Source organism: Delphinapterus leucas, chromosome 6, assembly GCF_059928025.1.
Source record: "Delphinapterus leucas isolate spDelLeu-1000000601 "Yukka" chromosome 6, BTC_Dleu_Yukka2, whole genome shotgun sequence".
Taxonomy (NCBI): Eukaryota; Metazoa; Chordata; class Mammalia; order Artiodactyla; family Monodontidae; genus Delphinapterus; species Delphinapterus leucas.
Window position 1 is genome coordinate 37,845,308 of NC_143134.1, and position 24,146 is coordinate 37,869,453.

Consider the following 24,146-nt stretch of genomic DNA (forward strand, 5'->3'; position numbering starts at 1 on the left):
CCTCTCTTGTTGCGGAGCACGGGCTCCAGACACGCAAGCTCAGTAGTTGTGGCTCACGGGCTTAGTTGCTCCACGGCATGTGGGATCTTCCCAAACCAGAGCTCGAACCCGTGTCCCCTGCATTGGCAGGCAGATTCTCAACCACTGCACCACCAGTGAAGCCCCTCCTTTTTCAATTCTAATTGTATTGATTTGAGTCTTCTACCTCTTTTTCTTGATGAGTGTGGCTAATGGTTTACCATTTTTTTAATCTTCTCAAAGAACCAGCTTTTAGTTTTATTGATCTTTGTTATTGTTTCCTTCATTTCTTTTTCATTTATTCCTGATCTGATCTTTATGGTTTCTTTCCTTCTGCTAACTTTGGGTTTTTTTTGTTCTTCTTTCTGTAATTGCTTTAGGTGTAAGGTTAGGTTGTTTATTTGAGATGTTTCTTGTTTTTTGAGGTAGGATTGTATTGCTATAAACTTCCCTCTTAGAACTGCTTTTGCTGCATTCCATAGGTTTTGGGTCGTCATGTTTTCATTGTCATTTGTTTCTAGGTATTTTTTGATTTCCTCTTTGATTTCTTCAGTAATCTCCTGGTTATTTAGTAGTGTATTACATAATAGTTCAAGTATTACATAATTGTTCAGTTCACAGAAATAAAAAGCAGGGATTCACTGGAGCAAATGGTAATCAGATGGTCCCTGTTTACCGTCTCGGGTGTCTGCCCATCTTACCTAGGTCATAGAAAGGCCAGTGGGGAGGAATCACCCCTAAGTCCTAGACAGGAAATGGGGGCTAGGGACTCTTGTAGTGCCAATGTGGGTCCTGGAAAGGGAGCAGGTGCTGTGGGTCATTCCGTCCCAGATAGGAAGGTCAGGGCTTTCTGCAGTGGTGGAGAAACTGACTGGGGGCCGCATGGGGAGTGGGTGAGGACTGCCTGACTCCAAATTGCCTCTGCTGCTCATAAGCTGTGTGATCCTCTGTGCCTCAGTTTCTTCCTTCATAATAATAGATAATAATAATAGATAACAATAATACCTATCCGGAAGGGTTGTTGGACAGCCAAATGAGAATATCCACTTGAAGTGTTTAACAAATGACATAGTAAGCGCTCAATAAATGTGAGCCAAAGTCCTCAGAACATTTATTCCCCAGCCCAAGCACCCTTAGCCTGCTTAACAGAGGAAATATGCGGTTTACCACCACTGGGGTCCCCTTGTGCTTCAACAGGCTCTTGGAAGCAGTGTGAAAAATGGATTAGGGAGGGAGGAGGAGCGAGACTAGGAATCCAGGGAGAAGTCTGCAGGCATCCAGATGGGAGGTGGAGGGGCGGGACCTCGGGCCCTTGGCAGTTTGAGTCGTTATTTTGGAGAAATAATCTCTGGGACTTGATAACAGGCTGGGAAACGGCCCTTGGCCAAGCACCAGGCTTGGATGGTGGGAGGAAGATGGAACGTAGGGAGGGCAGGTGCAGGGACGATCTTGGGGTGGGGGGTGCGACACGTGCGGTTTGGGACAAGCAGCAGGCCCAGAGGAGGCGGGGAGTGCGGGGATGGAGTTAGGGCAGGAGGTGGAGTATTTTTGCACGTTGGGGGCCTGCTTCCTGAAGCAGCTGGCTCTGGTCTAGGTGCTGTGCAAGTAGGTGCTAGGCCCGATTTCCTCCCCGGACCTTCGCCTTCGCAGCTGTCGGGTGTGCCGGACGAGCTGCCCAGGGGCACTCGCAGGTACCGAGCTTGGGACCCGCCAGGAGGAGTTCCATCTAGCCGCTGGCTTCCTTCCTCCCTCCCTCCGCACCTCACCGTCCTCAGTCAGAGCTCCTATTCCGCCCACCTCCCTGGCGCCTCCGCCCTCCTGCTTCGCTTGACCTCAGTTAGACGCGCTGGGGATCAAGCTGAGGCTGATTTTTCAGCCGGCCTCCAGCCAGACCGCAGAAACCGTCGCCCTTCACACCCGGTGGCCGCGCGCCCTCCGCGGCCAGGGCGGGACGGGTGCGGGCGGCGGGGAGGGGCCCCTCCCGCTGGATCCCCCAGCCCCGGCGCGGCCGGCAGAGGGTCTCGCCTTTCACAGCCCGCAGAGTGCTGACCCCGCCGGCCCGAGCGGTGTCTGCGTGCTGGGCGATCGCGGGCTGCGCGCAGCTGTGGCGTGTGCGCGCTGGGGGAATTCACGCCGCCGCCAGCCCACATCCCTCGCCACTCTCTGTCCCCGGCGGGGTCGCAAGCTCCCGCCTGCTCCCCCAGACCAGGGTTGGGGATTATCAAGCGCTCCCTGCACCCGAAGCTCGAGGGTAAGCAGGACCCCACAAAGGGCCGCCCCTCCGCCTTCCTTGCCTCACTTTTCGCGGTGGACGAGACCCCGGGGCGCGGTGGAGATCGGCCACCCATCGTTTCCTGCGCACAGAGGGGCTCGGGGACTTTCCTGAGGCTTGCGGCTAGTGGAAGATCACGCGCCCTCGAGGCGCAAGTCCCTGCAGTTTGCTTTCATGTTTTCCATCAATACAGCCAGAGCGTAATTTAATTAGCTTTCCTTCTTTTTTTCCCCCCAAAGGAGAAAATAAACCTGATTCGGAGAAACAGATTGCCTCCCCTGCTTGGGGGCGGTGAATCCCCTCTCCCGTTTTGTGGCACTGCAGCGGGGGTTTCCAGCGACGATCCTCAGCGGCGGCGGGTGGCCTTCTGGAAACTCGCTGAGGAAAATTCACGTGAGCTTTACTTGAAGCAATTTCTACATACACTGTCTAATATTTGCCTGCCGGCAGGATGGGAAGGCGGAGCCGGGAGTAAGGTGGATTCCTCGACAGCGCTCCTGGGAAAGGGAGTGCAGGCAGGGGAAAAGCGGGGGCGAGGGGTAGAGCAGAGTGCGCGCTCGCGCTTGGGTCCGCGGTCCTACCCCGCACCGCAAGCCACAGCGCGGCTCCACGTGCCCGACACCATCCCACAGAATAACAGGCGAGGGTGGAAAAGCCAATCAGCCTCCCCTTGCCCAGAGACGGAAATCTGCGAAGTGCTGCCAGTCCCCCGACACTCAGGACTTGCAGTCATTGACACCCGAGCTCTCAGTCTCCCCCTCCGCCCTTTTCCCCTCCGCCCCTCTTACATATTTTGGAGGTTAGGTTAGTCATCAGAGCATTTTTATGTTTGGCAGTCCAAAGCTCCAACTTCTCTACTAGGCCCACGTTCCTGCTCATTTAGGGTTTTAAAGGCCAAGGGAGGAAGTGATGTTCTGGCCTTCCCATTCTTTCATGAGGTCTGGCCACCAACCCATCTCCAAATCATGCTTCACTCAGAGAGCACCCGTCATTTGTGCCTGGGTTCCTTGGTGGCTCTTGTTCTCTTACGCACATACCTTCCTAGGGGACACTCCAATCTTCCTGAGACCTGGCCGTCCTCCCCAACATCCCCCAGGACACTGCTGTGCTCTAGGGTGTCTCTTAGGACTATAGGAGCTGTTATGCCTTGCAGGGCAATGTGGCAGCTCTGGGCCATTTCAGGTGGTGAATGGCACCTCTGCAAGGGCCCCACTAACTGGATGGTTTTCCCTTTTCATGGGAGGTCAGTGAATTGCTGCCTCTTGGGTTGACTTGCCCGGTGATAGGGCCTCTGCAGTGTCCCAAATATGACATTCAGAGCTCCTTTGCTGATGGTATTTCCCAATATGTGAAGCTGGAGGGTGAGGTATCTACTAAATAGGGAAATTGGGGAGTTAAGAGGTCTGAGATGCAGGTTTGATGTAGTGTTTGAGGAAAGTGGGGAAAGCTGATTGAGGAGGGGAAGCTATTAGGTTGCTGGGCAGGGTATTAGGGGCTCCACTGATAACTGGTGAGCAGGATACTTGGGGCCAGGGAGGGGTGGGTAAGGACTGACCTGGAAAAATCCTGGGGTTTTGCCAGGCAGTGCTGAAGGGAGGCCACTCAGGGCATTGTCACTGGGTCAGGAAGGCGGTGAGTACTGGCTGAGACAGTGAGACAGAGTTGACTGTTGGAAGCATAGTGAGGATGCTGGCAGATGGGCAGGGCAGGCAGACTCTGATCATGTAAAATCAGAAGTTCCCATGACCACATGTTGACATTGATGTTTTGAAAAATTAAGATATTTTGTTGTTTTTATCAATACTTTTATAATGGCTTTAGGAAAGAAGAAAATATATATGAATTAGCTATTATGAGGCTTCTTTTGAAGTCCATCTTTCAGTCCAGAGGCATGCCTCACTTTACAAAAAATAAAGAAAAACCCAAAGTTAAAAGATATGGGGAGGGGGACAAAAACTCATATTTGACAAGAGGACTCACTGGAGTTTCCTTAGAGATGTATAGGAAATTCCAAGATTTCCTATACATCCAAGATGCACACTTTCCCCCTTGCTTAAATATATAAACAATATAAATTGAGTTTCAGTTATTTCTTTCAATGAGAGGAAGGGGCCCAAAAAGACATCTGTAGAAACAGGCATTCTTTTTTTTTTTTTTTTTTGCGGTACGCAGGCCTCTCACTGTTGTGGCCTCTCCCGTTGCGGAGCACAGGCTCCAGACGCGCAGGCTCAGCGGCCATGGCTTACGGGCCCAGCCGCTCCGCGGCATGTGGGATCTTCCCAGACTGGGGCACGAACCCGTGTTCCCTGCATCAGCAGGCAGACTCTCAACCACTGCGCCACCAGGGAAGCCCTAAAGAGGCATTCTTGATTTTTAACTATAAGAGAAAGCAGTACAAAACCAAGAATGTCCATTGGGCATTATCCATGTCAGTGACATAAGGGCATCATGCTCATAGAAATAAGATTGGTCTTAAATTTGGAAATTTAGGGGATAAATATTACCACAAAAATTGTTAAACTACAGTAAAAATAAATAAAGTACTTTTGGTAAAGTTTAATCAGAGAAACAATTCTGTGTGTGGGTATTTTTATGGAAACATAACAACCACTTTGGGGCCTAAAAAAAATACAGGATGGCTCCAGTGTGAGTTCAGTTGAATGCCCACTGGCTTCACGTGGGTTGCGGGTCTCACTGGAGAGGTCAAGTGAGTCCTGTCCAGCAACAAAGTCTCAGACAAAACATTAACATATCAGAATTATTGTGAAACTTTAAAAATAAAAATGGGTATCTATGCTGAATTCTAGACCTTCTGAACTAGAATCTTCTGGGGAGGGACCTGGGCACCCGTGTGTGGAAAAGCCTCTGCAGGTAGTTGTGACTTGCCACTTCAGGGCTGGGGACCACACAGACTTAGACTTCTGAAGGGAAGGTCAGTCTGAGTCTCTCCCCCTAGGGGCAGAGAGTAAACACCCAAGTGGCTGTTTTCATACTTGATACTCTGCAAGATCCTGTGAGGCAACGGTGTTCTTTCCACCTGCCACAAACACCACATGGAGCCAGCACTAGGGGAGGTGTGGAGACAGGGCAGTGCATGGGGCTGGCACCCAGGGCAAATGCAGTGTCACCAGTGCCAAGACCTGTTCCTCAGCTTGCGAACCTTCCCTTTAAGGCCCTCCAGAAGCGCTGGGTGGAGGATGCTTTGCAAAAGAAGGTGGTGACAGAACTGGGAAACAAGACCACATCAGTGATGATTAAATGAGAATTAGGTGAGGAGCCTAAAAAGTGCTCTGCACTCTGGGCTCTTTGAAGGCAGATGCATCTTATAGGATCTTATAGGTTCACTGACATCTTTGGTGGGTTCTAGACCCACTGTTAACTGGGTTTATGACATAGTGACCGTGGAGCTCTATTGCCTCATATGTGAAAAATGATCTTTGAGGCCGACAGTGAACCCATTCTTTTCGATTTTATAGACTAGTAAATGTCAGAACTTGGGAACTGACATATGGTTATCAATTTTTATATCAAGGACAATGAAATAGGCGAAAAATTATGATATGCTATCATTTCATAAAAGATGACTATTTTATATCATGAAGGAAGGATAACTTCAGAATCCTAAAACTGCACATTCAACTTTAAAAACAACCCTATACTGTCCTTGGCTTTCTCATTTTCTATGGATGAAAAGTTTATCACCAACTCATCTCTGCAAACTAAGGCTCTTTCACCTTGAACACTTAGGGGCAGCCACACTGCTTGCAGATAATGTTAATTTACTCAAAGAAGTGGTTTCAGGGCTTGAAGGGAACTCTGAAGAGTTCAAGTGCAACGGTCTCACAGAATCTTGCCTCAGTTTCCAATATTGATAATTATGTTTTGAGTGCTAGCAGCCAGAAACTCTATTGTTGCTTTGAAGAGAAGTAAAAAATACAGATTGTGGCAAATAGATTCATGGAAACTTGAAGTTGGAAGATCTTTTAGCAATGATTTCATCCCTGTCGTTTTCAAACTAATGCTCCATGGAGCCACAGGGGTGCTGCTTGAATCAACAGACCTCCATTTTAATTGTTATAAATAATTGAGCCTCTAATTATGGTAGAGTTCGTTTGCTTAAAAAAATGAACACTAATGATCCAGTCCATCTCAAATTTAAAGGGGAAACTGATGCTGAAAGAAACCCTGGGATTTGCCTGTGGTCACCTTCTTAGTTGGGAGAACTTGGTGGCGTGACACTAGTGGAGTGGGGAAGGAAGGATTCTTATGACAGTGTCTGTTCTCACGTTCATCAATAGTTGAACCAAATCTTCCCACTGCTCCACTGCAAGGAAGGTCAACCCTCACAGTTACCCTTCTGGAACGTTCTGACTGGCTCCTTTCTATACTGAACCTCATACTCTGCTTGGCAAACCATTCCTACATGATAATTATGACAAGCATTTCACTGACATCTGTTGGAAACTAATTTTTAAACTCCAGAGCTGTACTTCTGCTCCCATTTTGACCAGCACTGAGAAAAATCTAAAATTAAATAGCATTTAATTACATTTGAAGAGTATAGGGCTAATATTTGTATGAACATCATTTTATGTTTCTAAGGTCATGTGTATGTAAAAAAATTAAAAGGTACTTTATTTTATGAAAGATACACTTTGATTAAAATGACTGAACCCTACTGTCTGATGAAGATGTATCTACTTTCTTTCTGAGCTCCTCGTACAGCTGACCCCACAGCAGTCTAACAACATTTGTATGTCAAGTCTATCACACACTGCACAGCACATTCATTTTGTAGCAAGATCCTGGTGGTGAAATGTAGCATCTAATAAGTCTGGACACAATTCAGCTGCGAGCAGCCAAAAAAAAAAAAAAAAAGACTAAGTCTATATAACCTAAAACAGAGAATTTTTTGAACTGTGGTTCCCAGTCATTAGTGGGTCATGAAATCAACTTAGTGGGTTATGAAAGCATTAAAAAACATACATACACAAGAGCCAAAAGTGCAATAGAAGAGAAAATACCAAAATATGTTGCATGACTTAACGGTAAATATTATTTCATAAACATTTTATTTCATTCATATATATGTATTAACACATGTACTGGGTCATGAAATAATATATATTTCACAGCTCTCAACACTGCCCTAGAGAAAAACATACTTGGCCATTCAGTCCCTTAAGAAAAGATTTTCTTTCTTTTTTTCCCCATTTCTGAGCAACGGCTCCACGCTGCAATGGCTGGGTACTCCAAAGGCCCCCTCCCCTCAATACAGTAACAATTCACAGTGATCTCTGAGCACCACCATTTCCTGGTTCACTGCTATTTTCTGGACATTTCCTCTCATCATAGCCCTGCCGGTTCAACTGAGGGAAAGTTGCCACAGTGTATCTGCGTGTGGGTCAGTAGAAGCCTCAGGTCCTGCTACCATGTGCCAGGCATGATGCCAGGGGCTTTACAGACCCGACTCTTTATACATATGGTTTCCTTTGTTTTACTGGTAGCAGTGCCTCGCCTGTACATCTCGAGCTCCTAGCATAGCACCCATAGGGGCTGAGTGAATGTTTCCAAATAAGTGAATTCAACAACAAGCACATTCCATTGGTTATAAACTATATAAGTTAAGTTCAACAAAATATAAGAGTTTTAAATAAAATCAAATGTTTTCTCATTGACTCATATTTAAAAAAGTGCAAAAGTACTATACAAAGCTTTATATAGTTGTACAAAAAGTTGACGCATTGGTGTTCTGTGGCTAATGATAATAATTGTATTACTTCAGCATCATATATCATAAAGTTATACAACTTACCCCTCTGATTTTGAGCAGTTTATAAGCTTACTATTTTAATATACATCATGTATTCAGTACTAGTTATTACTTTTGTATAAATAGTTTCTTAATAGTAGTACATGATATTGAGGGAAAATAAAACAGTTAATAATTTTCCAAATGGTAGTAAGAAAGAAACTCATTAGTATACATTTGATTTGGGGGCTGAGCATAATTTGGGCTATGACTTAATGGAATCTAGGAGAGTGAAACAAACCTTTTTTAAACTGGAAGGACGCTCATGTGGATCAAGTTCAAGCCCTTCATCTTTCATATTAGGAAATGGCTGCACACCAGCCAAAATGACTTATCTAAGGTCACATAATTATACAGTAAGAGAGATACCCCAGGTCTCCTGATAACAAATCCAGAATATTTTCCATTTCATAAAAGAGGTTTATACTATAATACAATCATATTTTTTTAAAAGATCAAATCAGCTATCAAGGAAAACCAACACATGATAACATATTAGACTTAAAAAGAAAGCCCTAGAGCAAGAGTTTATTAAAAATATATGTTGACAACTGTGTAACATAATTAGTGTGGAATACGGTATTGTAAACATTGATGGCAGAAATTCACTGGTTGTGGTAATTTATTTGTATGTTTATGTATTACTCTTGGGTATTAGTTGTGCTTTCATCTGTATCACTGTAGTAAAATTTTTTCCACAAAAATTTCTCATTTGATTTCCAAAGAGGAGCTTCAAGATCCTCTTTCCTTTTGGAGGATGCAGCAGAAGGCACTTTTTCACACAGAGTCTCTATTACTGCCAAGTCGGTGAGTTTACTAAGACTCTCGTCATTCTGTTCATTCAAGATGTCCCAGAAATCTTTTGGTCTCTGTTTTGCTTTCTCCATGGGCCCTGAAAGAACTTTCTTTGGCAGTCGTGTGGGACTGTTCCCGTGACTTTTAAAGAGGTCATCAAGAATAGAGGTGTCACCAAGTAAGCTTACCACAGAAGTGTTTTCTAACACTGGATTTTCTATCTTTTTGTTTTCCACTTTGAAAAAGGGTTCATTTCTTGAAACACCCAATCCTGTGAGATCCTGTCGGTTTTTCATGGTATTTTCCAACTTTTCCAACTCATACGCTCCAGACTTACTGTTCAGGAAACAGGATGCTACAGTATCTTTGGATGCTTGGCTGTTTTTCCCACTGTTCGTCTCTTGGGTAGAGCTTACAGGTAATTTCTTAGTTTCCACATCATTAGAAAGCACCTCTTCTCTATGGAAACTGTGATTTTGAAACTTAATCGATTTTTCTTTATATATTTTTGGGCTGCAAATTTGAGAAAATTTTTTGGTACAATTTTTAAATGACAAAGTTACAGAATCTGACACCCTTTCTTTTATAAGAGACTCTCTTTTTTCAGACAGATTCCTGACTCTCTCTCCTTCCTCATGGGCAGATTTAATGAATTCTGAAGGGGAATCCACAAAAAATTCTTTTACCTCTGGATAGTGAGAAGCGTAGAAGTCTCTTAGCATTTTCTGTCGTTCTTCTGATGTGGCATTAGTTATATGTTTAGCAAATTCCTTTACAGGAGACAACTTAAAATAAGAAGCCATTTCTTCAAATTGTTTTCTGAAGATTTAATGAACAAAACCAGTGGTTATTTTTATTACATTTTATTTTTAAAGAGCTTGTCTTCAGTGTTATGCTATGTAGCAACAAAGCAATGCAATAGTATTCCTTTAGCATATATTAGCTTAATTCCATAATGAACATGCATTTTGCACTTAGGAGAATGTGATCTCTTTCCTTACACTACTGAAAAAAATATTCTAGCTCATGAAATTACCAGCTTTTTAAGTTATTCTGACTTATACTATCAGGTATTTCCTGGGAATTGTGTGATCCCAGCATGCTGCTACTCCAGTCAGCCAATTTATGACTTACATAAGAATCATAATTTACATAATCTGTATTTGGAAATGTATATTGCATTCAAGGTCCATGAAATAAAACTGTCAAAGAAGGGTCTTAATAAATAGAAAAGAGAAAATGCTGAAAAATTAAGACAGGAATTTTTTTCATCTATCTCCTCTTTTCTCCTTCCACAAGTATCGATACAATATAGAAATTTCACACAACTTTTTGATGAGCCTAAAGGAAAGTTCTAAACTGATGAACCTAGATTCTTTTTCAGTATTGATCTGACTTCAGTGTAGATAGCTACACTATAGTCAGATGCTATTTGAAGAAATGCATTTCAGTCTTAGTATAAGATATTAATAAAAGCTGTTATATGCATATGTGAGGAAATGAGCCTTCTGAAACCCTGCTAAGATGGAAGTGGAAAGGTTGTTTAGGACCCCTGGGCACTAGACTCTGCTCCTTTCCCTAGGTGAGGGTTCTATGGACTGAACTGTATCCTCCCCCCAAATTCATAAGTTGAAGCCCTAAACCCCAGTGTGACTGTATTTGGAGATGGGGCCTTTAGGAGGTAATTAAGGTTAAAATAGGTCATAAAAAGTCACCAGAGAGCTCTCTCTCTGCCATGAAAGGACACAGTGAGAAGGTGGCCATCTGCACGCCAGGGAGAGAGCTCTCACCAGGAACCAAATCAGCTGGCACCCTGATCTTGGACTTCCCAGGCTCCAGTACTGTGAGAAGTAAATTTCTGTCTTTTAAGCCGCAGTCTGTGGTATTCTGTTACAGCAGCCCGAGCAGACTAAGACGGGCTAAGAGGGTATTGGTTTGCTGGTGCCGAGTTTAGGCCGTGAGTCAGGGGAGCCCAATGCTTATAAATGTTCTTTAAACAAAAGCCATAGATGGTGCTGATTAAAGGTCCCCAGACTGTAGAATTATATCTATTTTTATATAATATTTCCTTACAACATTCATTTATCCACTCAACAAATATTTATAGAGCCCTCTTATTTGCTAGGCACTGTAAAAGAAACTATACAACAGTGAACAAACCCCAGTTCCCTGTTTTCAAGGAGTTTATAGTCTAGTTGGGGGAGACAGATACATGAAAATCAAACCAGAAGGGAGTGATAAACCCCAGGATGGAGGTAAATACGGCACCCTGTTGGCATCCACAGAAGGGGTACCTAAGCCAGTGACTGGTAGTGGGCAAGGTGGCAGGGAAGGCTTCTCTGCTGTCACCACAAGCCAGTCAGGTAAAGATGAGACAGGAAGCCTTCTAGGGAGACAAGGAACGTGCATGGGCCCAGTTGCAAGAAGACTTGGTGCACACAGGGGCAGGAGAATCAGTCAAGAAAAAGGCTGAAAATCATGAGGGATCCGTATGCCAATTTCAGAAGTTTGAGTTTTATCCTGTATACAACAGAGAATCCTGAGGATAAAAAATGATTTTTTTAAATGTATGTAACCAGGAGCTTTATTTAAAGCCACTATTATTTTTGCCACTCAGACCAGGTTATATAAAGTTTGTGTTTCCTTTGATTTTAGTGGCAATCCATGCTGCAAATTCATGACTTTCTTTTGTGGCTTCAGATGAGTACCCTGGCTTCTAGTCCTCCCCACACTGGTCCTGTTACTTGTTCCAAATCCAGGTACTATCTGTGCCTGATCAACAGCCACTCTCATTGCCAACAGAATAGTTAATAACACAAAAACAAGGTTCCAAATTTCTGTCCTGGATATGGCCAATGTTCTTGGTTGGAAAGCAACAAGTATGTTCTTAAAAGGTTCCAGTTTTAACTTCACATGAAGTAATGAAGTGTCATTATTTTGTTTATTAATCATCTCTGAATCATTTTCATGGCCTTTCTCATAAATATTTGTGCTGTGAAGATTAAGTTATTGGCAGGGTTACAGGCTGATGTCTTTTATTCATCCAAGACTTGGTAGTGTTTCAGCAGTTGCCAAAGTACTTTCACCTTTGCTGTGCTGACCTCACCCATGACCCTGAAAATCTGTCACCTCTGGGAGGAGAGGTGCTTCAGACCTTATTCTACCTCAGTAGTATGTAAGTAAACTGGGCTGTGTGGTTGCCCTTTACAGGATGAGCTATGATTACAATTCATTTTATTTTTGCCTTCTAAACTTGCTTTTGTAATTCTTGGTCTTTCTAAACACTCAACGAATTGCAAGGTACAACCAGGGGATACAAGCTAGCCACCACTTTGTGAAGAAAATTTTGTAGACACTCATAATCCATTTAGAGAAAGGGGCAGGGGTGGGGCAAAGGAAGTCAAAGTTAGGCATCTTTCAGTCTTTCAGCAAGTGTATCAAGAGTATTTATGTATCACGGAAAAAATTCAATTTTTCTCCTTTTTTCTCGAGGAACTGAAGGAGAAGGGATGGAACACAGCTAAAACCATGTTCTTTCTGTCTAAGCTTTCTGAAGTGAAGGTAGGACTGAAACTTCATTCAGATAATCCATGGGGCTACAGCATAGTACAAATTCTTGATTCACATAAAGTTAGGATGGTTAGCAGGAAAGAGGTGCTAGCAGTTTGGACACCGATCCCTAGTTCAGATGTTGGCATTCTAATATTAGACACCCTTCACCTTTTTATTTAGCATGAGGCATTTATCCCTAGGATAAGTAGAGAAAAAAAAAAGAGGCAAAAAACTAATCACTGTTAATACTTTTATTTTTATATGCAGTGCTAAAGGGGATAAGACACTTGTGCTTAAAGACTGGTAAAATGTATATGGTTGGTCTCCTAGCAAAAATAATTGCCCAAAGAAAATTACTCGCAATTTACCCAAAATCATTGTTGTAAATCTGTTTGTGAGGAGTTGTGTTGCTATAGCAGTGTGGGGTGTTCACCTTTGTGGGCAACGGTGGGCACCTGAGAGGCATGCTCCAATCTGCCACACCAGCACCCGAGGAGCTAAGGGACAGGTTGCCTGGGAGTTGCCAAAACCCGAGGGAAGCATCTGGAACACGCAGAGCAACCACCATTTTCCTATTGTCCGTAGAAGTCATCAGGACCAAGTGGACCACGCCTCCTCTCCCTGCTTACCTCAGTCACTACTTCTCAGTTACATATAACCACTGGCTTCTCATGCCCCTGCTAGTCTCTACATCCCTGATCTAATCCAATCCCCCATCCTTCCAGACCATTCCTCGGTGCCCCTGGAACCAGGCTATGATCTACTAACTCTCCTGTGTCTTCTGCCCAAGGGGCCCTCTGTCTCCTCCTGATACTGCCTCCCCACTGCAGCCCTCACAAGTCAAGATCTTATACCTCACATCCTTAAACCTCAGGGTTCATGCTTCCCATTGCTGCTTCCAGATGGTTTTTTCTTAAAAACTCCTTCCCCTCTTTAAGGTTTATGCTATCCAGCTTAACCATTCTCATCCCCACCCCACCTTGTTAACTGACTTTCTAGTTGCTTCCTGATAGTGACTGAACACTCAAGATCCTGGATTAATGTTGTTTCCTTTCCCATCTCCTGCCATCATTCTTGATAACATCAGTATCCATGTGGATGTCCCACCCAACTCCTGGCCCACCAGTTTCTTGACCTCACCTCCACAGACTCGATTCCATGTTAGGCCCCTATTCCCAAAGTCATATACCACTAATGTCATTACCATTAACTGCACAACCTCCAAATCCCTGAATTCAATCATATCATGCTCCAGTTCAACTGCTCAATTATCCCAATGACAGCAATGCTGGAATATACCCTTCATCTCATCAAGTCCTCCAATTTGCTGACTCTTCTGCTTTCTCACTAACATCAGCCTCCCCTTTTCCAGCTTATGTTCAATTTTATAATCGCTTCTTTGCAAACATCCTTCAGCTTCCTTGCTTCTCTCTCCTTCTCCTGGTAAAACTCAGCTGTTTCCCTATTCTGTGTCTGCAGCTGAACAACTGAAGCTTGCTGAATGAAGTCTGCACAACTGCACAGATGGTTTTACTGGAATTACTCTCAGATAGGAACTTAACGTCACCCAGGAAGTCTAGCCCCACTAAGCTTGCTTTCCCACTTTATGACTTCCACTAATGACTTCTTTCATAATTTCTCTCTCCCCAAATCTCTTTCCCTCTGTACTGATGACTTTAATTCTCAATTAATTGAGGAAATATCACTGTATCTGTGCCATTCTTTATCTCTTTCTCTTAATACTTCTCAAAGACTAGATCTTCGCCTGTGGTCTGGATCCCACCCTCTCCTGCCTCCAGGACTTCACTTTTTCTGTTATCACCTCTCTGGCGTGATCTCGTTTTTTCCTATTAGTCTTTTTCCTCAACACACAAACAGGTTCTATTATCTTCCCAACTTAAAAACAAACTACACTTCATCCCACAATGCCCTCCAGCTACTGCTAGTTTCCACATCCAAACTTAAGAAGCAGTCCCAGGGGCTTGCCCTTTCACTGCTTGCCCACCTCACCCTGGCATCTGCCTACTTCTGCTGCTCATGGAAAGGTGACCAAAGAGTTCTTCAGCTCCAGGGGCTTTCCCACTTCTTCTGATTCTGGTTCTCAGCAGCAGTCAATGAAGTTAAGTGTTCCCTCCTTTTCGAAACTCTCACTTGTCTTGGACTTTAGGACCTTGCACTGGGGCCTCCTACACAGTAGGCCACAGTCACTCTCCAGGCTCAGTACTGGGGCTTCTCCTCTCCTCTCTGTGGTCTGTTCCTAAGCTGTCCACACAGTCTATGGCTATAAAAACTATCTGTAATCTATTTATAATCTCTATGCTGATAATTTCCAAATTTACACCTCCAGTCTCCAAATCCCAGAGTAGCATATCCACTGCCCATGTGACATTTCCCTATATCCTCAAATTTAATATGATCAAAAGAGAACTCTTGATTTTTTTTTTTACTCCAAGCTTGTGTCTCTCCTAGTTTTCCCCATTCAGTGAATCCAGTCTGCTGCTGAAGGCAGAAAATTGGGAGTAATCCTGTCTTCTCCCCTTCCCAAAAAACAGTTCAACATCAAACTGAATTTATCCATTCGGCTCTGTCTCCATGGCAACTACTCTATTGCAAACCACCATCTCCTAGTTCCTTATGGTTTCCCTTAGTCCACTCTGCCCTCTTCCACGCAGAAGCTGGAAAAATCTTTTAGAAACATACATCAGATCATGTCATGCTTCAACAGCTTTCTACTGCAGTTGGAACAAAATCCAAATTCTTTTCTATAATCTACAAGGCTTGGCATGCTCCAGCCCCATCTATGTCTCTCCCTTCATCTCATGCCATTCTCTGCTTGATTTATTATGCACTAAGTACACCAGTCTTCTCTCAAAACCTCCTCCCTCTTCAGAAAGTTCTTACTTTGGTTCTCTGCTTCATTATCCTTCAGGTCTTAACTTAAATGTCACTTGTATAGAGAGGTCTTCCCTGACTACCTAGTAGAAAGGGAGTTATATCCCTCCCGATCCCATTATTCTCTATAAAGGAGGCCTGTCTACTTTTTTCCTATAACACACCATTTTATAATTATTTATTTATAAGTTTTTTTACTTTTGAAAATTTTATGGTTTGATGTCAACCCCCATCCCACTGTACTGTAAGCTCTATGTCTATGTCTCTTTTTTTACACTGTATATTTAGCACCTAGCACAGTGCCTGAGTGCATATTAGATGCTCAATAAATACTCAATGAGTGAATGAATATTTCACTTATATAAAATAATTTCATTTTTTATCAATTTGGGGATTAGCCTTCTTAAAACACTAAAACATTTGGGAATTTTTTTCTTTTTTTGGCCATGCTGTGTGGCTTGTGGGATCTTAGTTCCCCAACCAGGGACTGAACCCAGGCCACCACAGCAAAAGCGCTCTAACCACTGGACCACCAGGGAATTCTGGGATTTATTTTTTAAAGTGTACAAATTCATATTTCTCTGAAATATTCAGATGCCACGTATAGTTAAAATTCAAATAATTTGTGTATTTTACTAGGTAGTTATATTTCTTTTGAGAATCATTCATAAAGTCCAATGTTGTTATAGATGACATACCTGCGGATCCCTTTTGGTGTTTCTCCAATTATGAAGGTGGTCTGGCCTGTTCGGTAGACATTTTTCTTCTTCTGGCTTACAGGGTGTGAAATGTAAAGGGGAAAGGAAATGCTGCCTTCACTTGGTTGTTGGCATTCCTTTGTATGTGACGATGTATCTCCCTTCATTTTTTCCTTATATGTCTGAAAAAAGGATGAAAGCAAAAATTCTGAAAAAACAGTCATTTTTGGTCAAATAAGGAGACTGTCTTACTTTTTCCCAGTATTCTTTACAATCTAGTATATCATATTCTCCAAGTAATATCATTGTCAGATCTTGTTAGACCTTTAAAAAGATATTACTTGTAGCAGTAATGCGATGTTTCTCTTTTCATTGTTTAAGATATATGCTAAAGATATACCTTTCTTAAAGTTACAATAAAAGTAATGGTAATATGATGTTTCTACTGTCAAGACTATGGGTACACTGATACACATGCTGGCATCCACTCTCCTAAACAAGGATAAAAATTAATGATTATATAAATAATGGCATAAAAATGGGATGTTTAAAAAAATTAATTCAGCAATTTCTCTCAATATTATTAAGCAGACTTTCGGTTATTTAATCTTATATAAGCAAACTTTTAAGAAATAACAACCTTTATATAATAATGCAATACACTAGTTTTGTAAATCCTACTTCAATCTCCAGTGGGTTGTAAGAATTACTTAGTGATTGTTAAGATGTTAACTAGAGGTGGTTGAAATTACAGATAGAATCACATTTATTTTACAGACTAAGGGTGTCTTGCATAATACAAATTGTTAAAAATAGTGAGTCAAGAAAAAAATAATTTTAAACTGTATGGTTCCATTTTCCCTGACAAAATGGTAAGGTGAGTATATGGAAAGTCCCCATCTTATTCCAAAAACAGAAATATTGGATGCAATTTGACAACAACAACAAAATTATATTTGAGCTCAAAAGTAAGAAAGGAAAATATCTAGATGCCAAAGCCAAGTAACATAGTGGTAGGTGGGAGCTGAAGCTCAGCAGTCCCAGGAATAGGGTCCTAAATTCTAGTCTGCAGGATTCCATGTGTAGAGGGGAAATGGAAATGATTTAACTCTTTGAATTAAAAAACAAACAAACAAAATAAAAACACAGCAGGAATTAAATGGATATCCAGTTTTCAAATTAAAGCTAGGAAAGCCCAAACTGGGGGCACAGGATAGAAACAGGCTCCCTTGTTACTCTAGATAGAATCACTGGTGAAAACATGGAATGCCCAGCCTGTGCCATTTGTGGAATCTGATTTTGTAGCACTTGCATTGTATGGAAAAATATAAGCTAAAAACCAACATAAAAAAATGGCCCAGAACCAGTGAAAACCATAGATCTCAATGAGGGGTGAATACAAAAATATAACATAGGAACACTTTTTAAATCTAGAGAATGCTGTGATTCCAATGTGGCGGGGGGGGAAGCGTTCAGTTAAAAACTGTAAAGAACACACAAAGCCCACTGCCATGAAAGTGGACAGATACAACAAATGTGAGAATCCATATCTGAGGAATTATAGATAACAAAGCAATCTGAAAGAGACTTTAACTCATTAGCATATCCAGAAAGATAAAGGAAGAACTGGGTATTGTAAAATACCAGATCTGAGAAAGAACCAAATACAAATTCTAGAAAAGAAATATAGTTTTGAAAAAAAATAGACATAGAAACAAACTTAAAATATGGGTTAAGCAGCAGGCTACACAGCCTTACAATGACAGTTGATAAATTGGTAGAGTAAAATTACTCAGAATGCTAGGGAGAGAGAGAGAGAGAGAGAGAGAGAAAGGAGGAAAGGAGGGAAGAAAGGAAGAAAGGAAGGAGGAAAGGAGGAAAAAAAGGAAGGCAGGAAGGAAGGAAGGAAGGAAGAAAGAAAGAAAGAAAGAAAGAAAGAAAGAAAGAAAGAAAGAAAGAAAGAAAGAAAGAAAGAAAGAAAGAAAAAGAAAGAAAGAAAAAAAAGAAAGGAAAGAAATAAGGAAAGAAAGAAAGAAAGAATGGAAGAAAGGAAGACAGACAAGAAAGAAAGACAAGAAAGAAAAATTAAGAGACAGAAGACATGGCAGAAAACATACCAAAATTTCTAAAATATTAGAAGGAGATAACAGAAAATGGAAGAGATAATGTCAAAGAAGTAATGGCAGAGAATTGAAGAAGGCATGAATCCTCAAACTAAAAAAGGAGAATCTCTAGTGTGAAAAATGAAAATAAATCTGTACCTTGTTATATCACAGATAACGAGAATATCTTAAAAACTACCAGAGAAAAATAAGCTATCCCACAAAGAAATAATAATCAAACTAAAGGCAGACTTCTCATTACCACTACCACCATCACCACCACCAAGAGAAGATAATGAGAGTATCTTCAACATGCTGGGAGGGAAAAACCGTCAACCTAGAATTCTAGACCCAGTTAAACTATCACTTAAGAAATTTGCAGGCATACAAATACTACAAAACACAGATTAGTAATTGTCAATGAGACAGTGATTTTTTCTTTTACAGGAGTTCAATGGGATTCAAGTGGCACATATCACTGAATGTTGGTAGGGAATGGCTTTCATTCCACAAATATTTACTAAGCACCTATTACGTTCCTGCCACCATGCTATGCAGTTGAGAAGAAAAATATTTACATATACAAAGAGGCCCCTACTCTTAAGGGGCTTAAAAAAGCTGAGCCCCATCTCCCTCCCATTTTTAGTTTTTTCTGTTTTTAAAATAAATCATTTATCTCTTTAATTTATATTCAAGTTCATTTCATTGAAATAAACTGAACAAAAGACATAATTATATGTTCTTTAATAGCAAACCACTTCTAATGAAAAGAAATTGACTTCTTCAAAATCTAGTGTGACTCACGTGGACAAACACAAAATGCCAGGTTGCCATTTTGAACCAGGGCTTTGCTTCAGTCAGTAATGCTGAAAGTACTTTCCTCAAAGACATCATTTCTTAAAGCTTAAAACATTATTAATAAAGAGAGGAAAATGCTGATCTTTAAAGATAAATTTGAAAGAGATTTGATGCATTTATTTTACATCACAAGAAAACAAGATGAATGTTAAAAGTTCCTAATAAAATAGCTCATAATCTTTGATGATTCCCAAGAAATAATTATCCATTATTATAAGGAGGGATGGGAACGTTTACATGGGGATAAAGGGAGTAAACTGAAAGAGAAGGAATGGGGCCAACCAAGAACACTCCCTCCTCATATACTGCAATTTCTGAAGCCATGGAGAAAGCAGGCCAGGTCATGGAAATTTTCAATTATTTACATGATTACTCTGGGTCTTTCTGACCCTGGCAGCATTACAAAGCTCATATTTCGAACAGATACATTTTTTCTCAAGTTGGTTTTACAAATTCTTCAGGAAAATTCAACTTTTCTATTCATAGCTATCAGACATGTGGATCTTTAATTTATGCCACATATTATACACTTAAAAACCAGATTATTTTAGATAATAATAAAAAGAGAAAAGCATTTTTTCTCTCACACTGGCTCAATATCCCATCTTTTACTTAAAAAAAACTAGGTTCAGTTTTCCATTTTAGTAGGGTAGTTTAACACTTACTGAAACAAGGCTGTGAAACAAAATTTTGTTTACTAATTATTTTAATAAACATTTTGATGCCCTTCTTATAAAAGCTGGTTTCACTATTTATAGTAAAATAGTATCTTTTATAATAGCTGATATAAGGAAAACAGTGACAGTGCAGTTGCAATTGAAGGGACAGTTATAATTTATTATAAAGCAAAGTACAATGCCTGTGGCCAAGATGAAAAGATTCCAGACCATGTGAAATTGGACGCAAACTCTTTCACTACCGCTTATGTCAAAGTTGGGAAGTCATATGACACTGAGGCAACACTATGAAGTAGCAATAGTAATGAAGGGTCAAGTAATGAAAAATTCAGTAAAAATGAGCTGGACTAGGAAATTAAAAGATAACATTATCGCTCCTTAATATTATGGTAGAGGGTGAGATTGCTTGCTCAAGAAAGCAAAATAAACCCACTCTTCTTTCCACCAGAGAACAGAATGGCCAACAACTGGAACACTATGTCTGTATCTGATAGGAAATTTTGAGATCATAACATGAGGAAAGCAGAAAGCCCAGTTTCTGTAAAATCCCCTAATTGCTCCTAACTTTTTCCTAGAAAGTTTCTTCTAAATTATCCAAGATTTGCTTTGAGAAATTACTTCTATACTCCGTGAGTCTGATGAAGGTTTCCTTCCTCTTAAGATTTATGGTTATAATGATAAGGAGGGAATTATGAAGACAAGAACTTTGTACAGTATTTGTATAGTATAAATATGACTGCTAATAAGTATTTTAGAAAGTTTGACACTGTTAGAGTTTAATTTATAACTTAGTAATTGCTATGTTCATGATTATCTTCATAAATTATTGGATATTGTTAGGTATTTCTACTATGGTATATTTATGAAAGTAATCAAGTTCAACTTATGGTATCTTTATTAAAAATAAAGTGTAAAGAGTATAGTAATTATTTCTAAATAACATAAACATACAGTTAAAAGATCCATTTGATGATGAGATTAATTGAATGGAAATGTGAGGTTACTTAAGAAGCTGAATTTATCAGAGGATATTGAAATAATAATCCTAATTTATGAGTGGTAATATGTCTTCCTCCTTTGCACGTATATGTACTATGTGGAGCAGCCAGTTGAATGTTGAAAAAGTAGAGGAAAACCCTCCCCCTTCAGAGTTAAACAGGTCTAAAAAGGTAAAAGGTCGGCCACGGCTAACTATGTTAAGTCCTAATCTGATTTATATAATTAAACATTTAAAACGTAACATGTTATTGTCAGAAAAGTAAATATTTGTCATTAAAAATAAAATTCAGAATATAAAAAATTACTTAATTCAACAAAAACATTAAATATGTATTATTTCTATAAATGGTAATTGTTTTAATATATTTTGGCCAAAACAGTCTCCTCACCTATCCACAATCAAATGTTTAATGTGGAAATGGCTCACTTCAAAGACTTCATAAATAACTGCTTTTTAAAAAATTGAAGTATAGTTCATTTACAATATTATATTAGTTTTAGGTATACAACATAGTAATTCAATATTTTAATAGATTATACTCCATTATTATTAAATTATTACATTATTATAAAACAAAGGCTGTATTTCCCTATGCTGCATAGTAGTATATGATGAACATCTGTTTTGACTTAATTTTGATAAAGTTATAAAATCATTATTCATTTTTCTAATGTCTCTATAAAATATATTTAAAAATACATCATAAAATTACTATTTAAACGTGTATAAAGTATACAGTCTGTAAAATAAAAGCTATAATTTTAAGTTGTAAAAGATATACATTAGGATTACAATAAATAAGAGGCCACTTTTGTAGGGAAAAATTTCTTCTTTTAGAGTAGACAAAATGAATTTACACTAGACCTAGTCAACTGTACATAATCCTGTACAACTTATTTCTTACTGTAAACTTTTAGGTTTATATTGGTTCTAGAAGGAAAGTTTATTTTTAGATCAATAGTATGAGACATTCAAATGACCTTTGATAATAAATACTTTCTTTTTACTTTGGACCCAAAGTGTACTGTCCGTATTTCAAGGCATTAGACCTAAGCCAAATAGCAATATTAATAGCAATAGCCAATTAAAATATTGAACCAGTAGTTATTTTTTAAAAGATATAACTGAAAAAAGATAAGGTATATATAGATTTTCAATATGAAAGAGTAAGAAAAAATAAAACTGACTCTTAAAAAGTTTGCAGATAACAATCTTTGATGTCAGTGTACTGAGAAAAGGAAAAAAAGGAATATTCCCCCTACCTCACAGCCATATGATTACATTAGCATTTTTCTTTTTTTCTCTGCTACATATGAAATTTATCTTTATATAATAGAAAACTTCATTGGAATAGTGCACAGAATGTTTAAGGAAAAAAACCCTCTTTCTTTGAAGTAAAAAATTTTGGAGGCAAATTACTAAAGAACTATAGAGGGCGCCTAGGTAGGAAGAGCAAGGAAATGAGAAAAGTTGATAGGAATCAGTTTTTCCCATACACACCCACCTGTGGGCAACAAATGGGGCAGGAAATATTACAATCCAGGAGACGGAGTTTCAAAAACCACCATGAACAGCCTCTAGTTCCCATTTTGGCAGGAGAAACACTATCGTAATCTCTACCATCTTTCTAAATCTCTTTGGGGCTAATTACTGGAGACACATCCACAGGTGGTACAGATAATGCTGATTCCTTTTCCTCTGCTCATCTGTATCCCCCACAAGTAGAGGAAGCTCGGAGGGGGACAATGTACAATGAAGAACAGCCTGATAGGATGGGTAGCCTGTCTATGATAGGCTACCAGGATGTAGTGAAATCTTTATTAAGCAATTTTGGAATGGATCTGTCTGCTGAGCCGGTTTCTCTAGAAAACACCTTACAGAGGATATACCAGAACAAAGAGCAATGTATATTTAACAGCCATATTCACTGTTTTCTCCATAACTGGATGATCAGCCTTGATTGGTCACTGAGAAAACTGGAAACCAGGGAGATTTTCAAAGGCAATGGAAGGTCCCAATGGTTCTGACTTGTTGAGAAGCCTGAGTTTGGATTCTAAGATCACCAGAGGATCTGCCCATCACAGGAAAGCTCTTTGGTTTACGCCTTGCTCCTGAGAATAGCACAGAGCTTCACAAGCCAGTCTATGGTCATGGCCACAAGTGGGCACACCATGTAGCCAAAGCCCCTCACATTGGCCTGATCACACCAACTTTGTCATAAAGATTAAAAAAAAATCAAGTGCTCGTTCATTTTTTTTCTTCATTAAACCTTAAATAGTTAAGTCTGAGAGGCAGCAATGCTTTTGTTTACACATCTGTTCAAACAAAAGATTAAAAAGAAATCTCCCTTTGGGTAAGGGCCAAACCCTATAAACACATAAAAAGTCATAAACTTGCTTGTCTTTGCAAAGCAGGGAATCAGGAGTACCATAAAGACATATAGCACATGTAAATAAATTCATTCAAATGGCATCTGAGAGTCTAAAAGTACAAAGACCTTTAAGGATCTTTGCGCAAGTGTGAACACCCCTTATCTTTGAAGTAATCATTCAAGATTTCTGCCTGGAGGTAGGAAATATTACTGTAAATGCAGTTTTCCAACACTCAACAGAAACCTAAGGCAACTATGAGTTACCCCTGAATTGTCTTCACTCAGCCTCTGGAGAAAAGCCAGCTGGTTAGAGGACCCACCACGAATATACACTGAAGTATAATTTTCTGCATATGTTTAAAAATGTCATTCAAGTCTGAAAAAACAAACACTTAGATTCAAATCTAAAACTTTTTTTTTTTTTGGGTGGTGAAGGGAGATTAAAGTTTGTAATTATGGTTCTCTTTTCCTCCTGGAAGGAGTAACCATTACAATTCAGTTTTTTATATATATAGATATATATTTTCTTTTTTGATAGTACTTTGCTTGCTGAGTGAGCCACAAAAGGACAACTTTATACTGGCTTCCCTGAGCCTAGCTCCCTTTTTGTGTGCACAACAGTCCATTTCTCATTGTACAAGAAACTCATCTATCTAAAGGAACAAAGTGATAGCCTCGGGAGTGCAGGTGAATACTGTGGGGCACACACTACAAACAGAAATACAAAAGCCCTATCTCCTTGGGATTTGGGAACATGAAGGCAGTGCCACAGCAGTCAACCTGGGGGAAAAGGCCAGGTGAGATGGTGGCAACTACCTTTAAAAAAGCCTGCAGACCAGCAACAGGGAGTGTTGGCTAATATTCCCTCAGTCCTTCACGGGAGGGTGGTCAGAGAGTAAATTCCCCTTAATACCTCCTACAGACAAAGGCAAGGCCTTTTGGGGTAGCTGTCTGAGCACTGCACTCAGCGCCACAAGCCCTGGTTTCTACTAGTCTTTTTAGGATCTCCAGTAAGTAGTAACGAATAGGTCCTTGGCATCTTGAGCCCTGGCTCAGTTTTAAATCTTTACATATATTATTTATATTACTGTAAAAATGT

The 24,146-nt window shown here is 40.3% G+C and overlaps 1 protein-coding gene across 3 annotated transcripts in view; it reads right to left on the reverse strand.

The window, feature by feature from the left end:
* Positions 1-7,332: 7,332 nt before the first annotated feature.
* ERCC6L2 (ERCC excision repair 6 like 2) overlaps positions 7,333-24,146 on the reverse strand; it is a 140,388-nt gene continuing 123,574 nt past the window's right edge. For all 3 annotated transcript variants that reach the window (XM_089913020.1, XM_022558976.2, XM_022558978.2), the window contains 2 exons: positions 16,040-16,221; positions 7,333-9,716 (listed from right to left, as the gene is read on the reverse strand). In XM_089913020.1, coding sequence (XP_089769146.1) covers positions 8,744-9,716; positions 16,040-16,221 — 1,155 coding nt within the window. In that variant the 3' untranslated portion in view covers positions 7,333-8,743. The remainder of the gene's footprint in view (positions 9,717-16,039; positions 16,222-24,146) is intronic.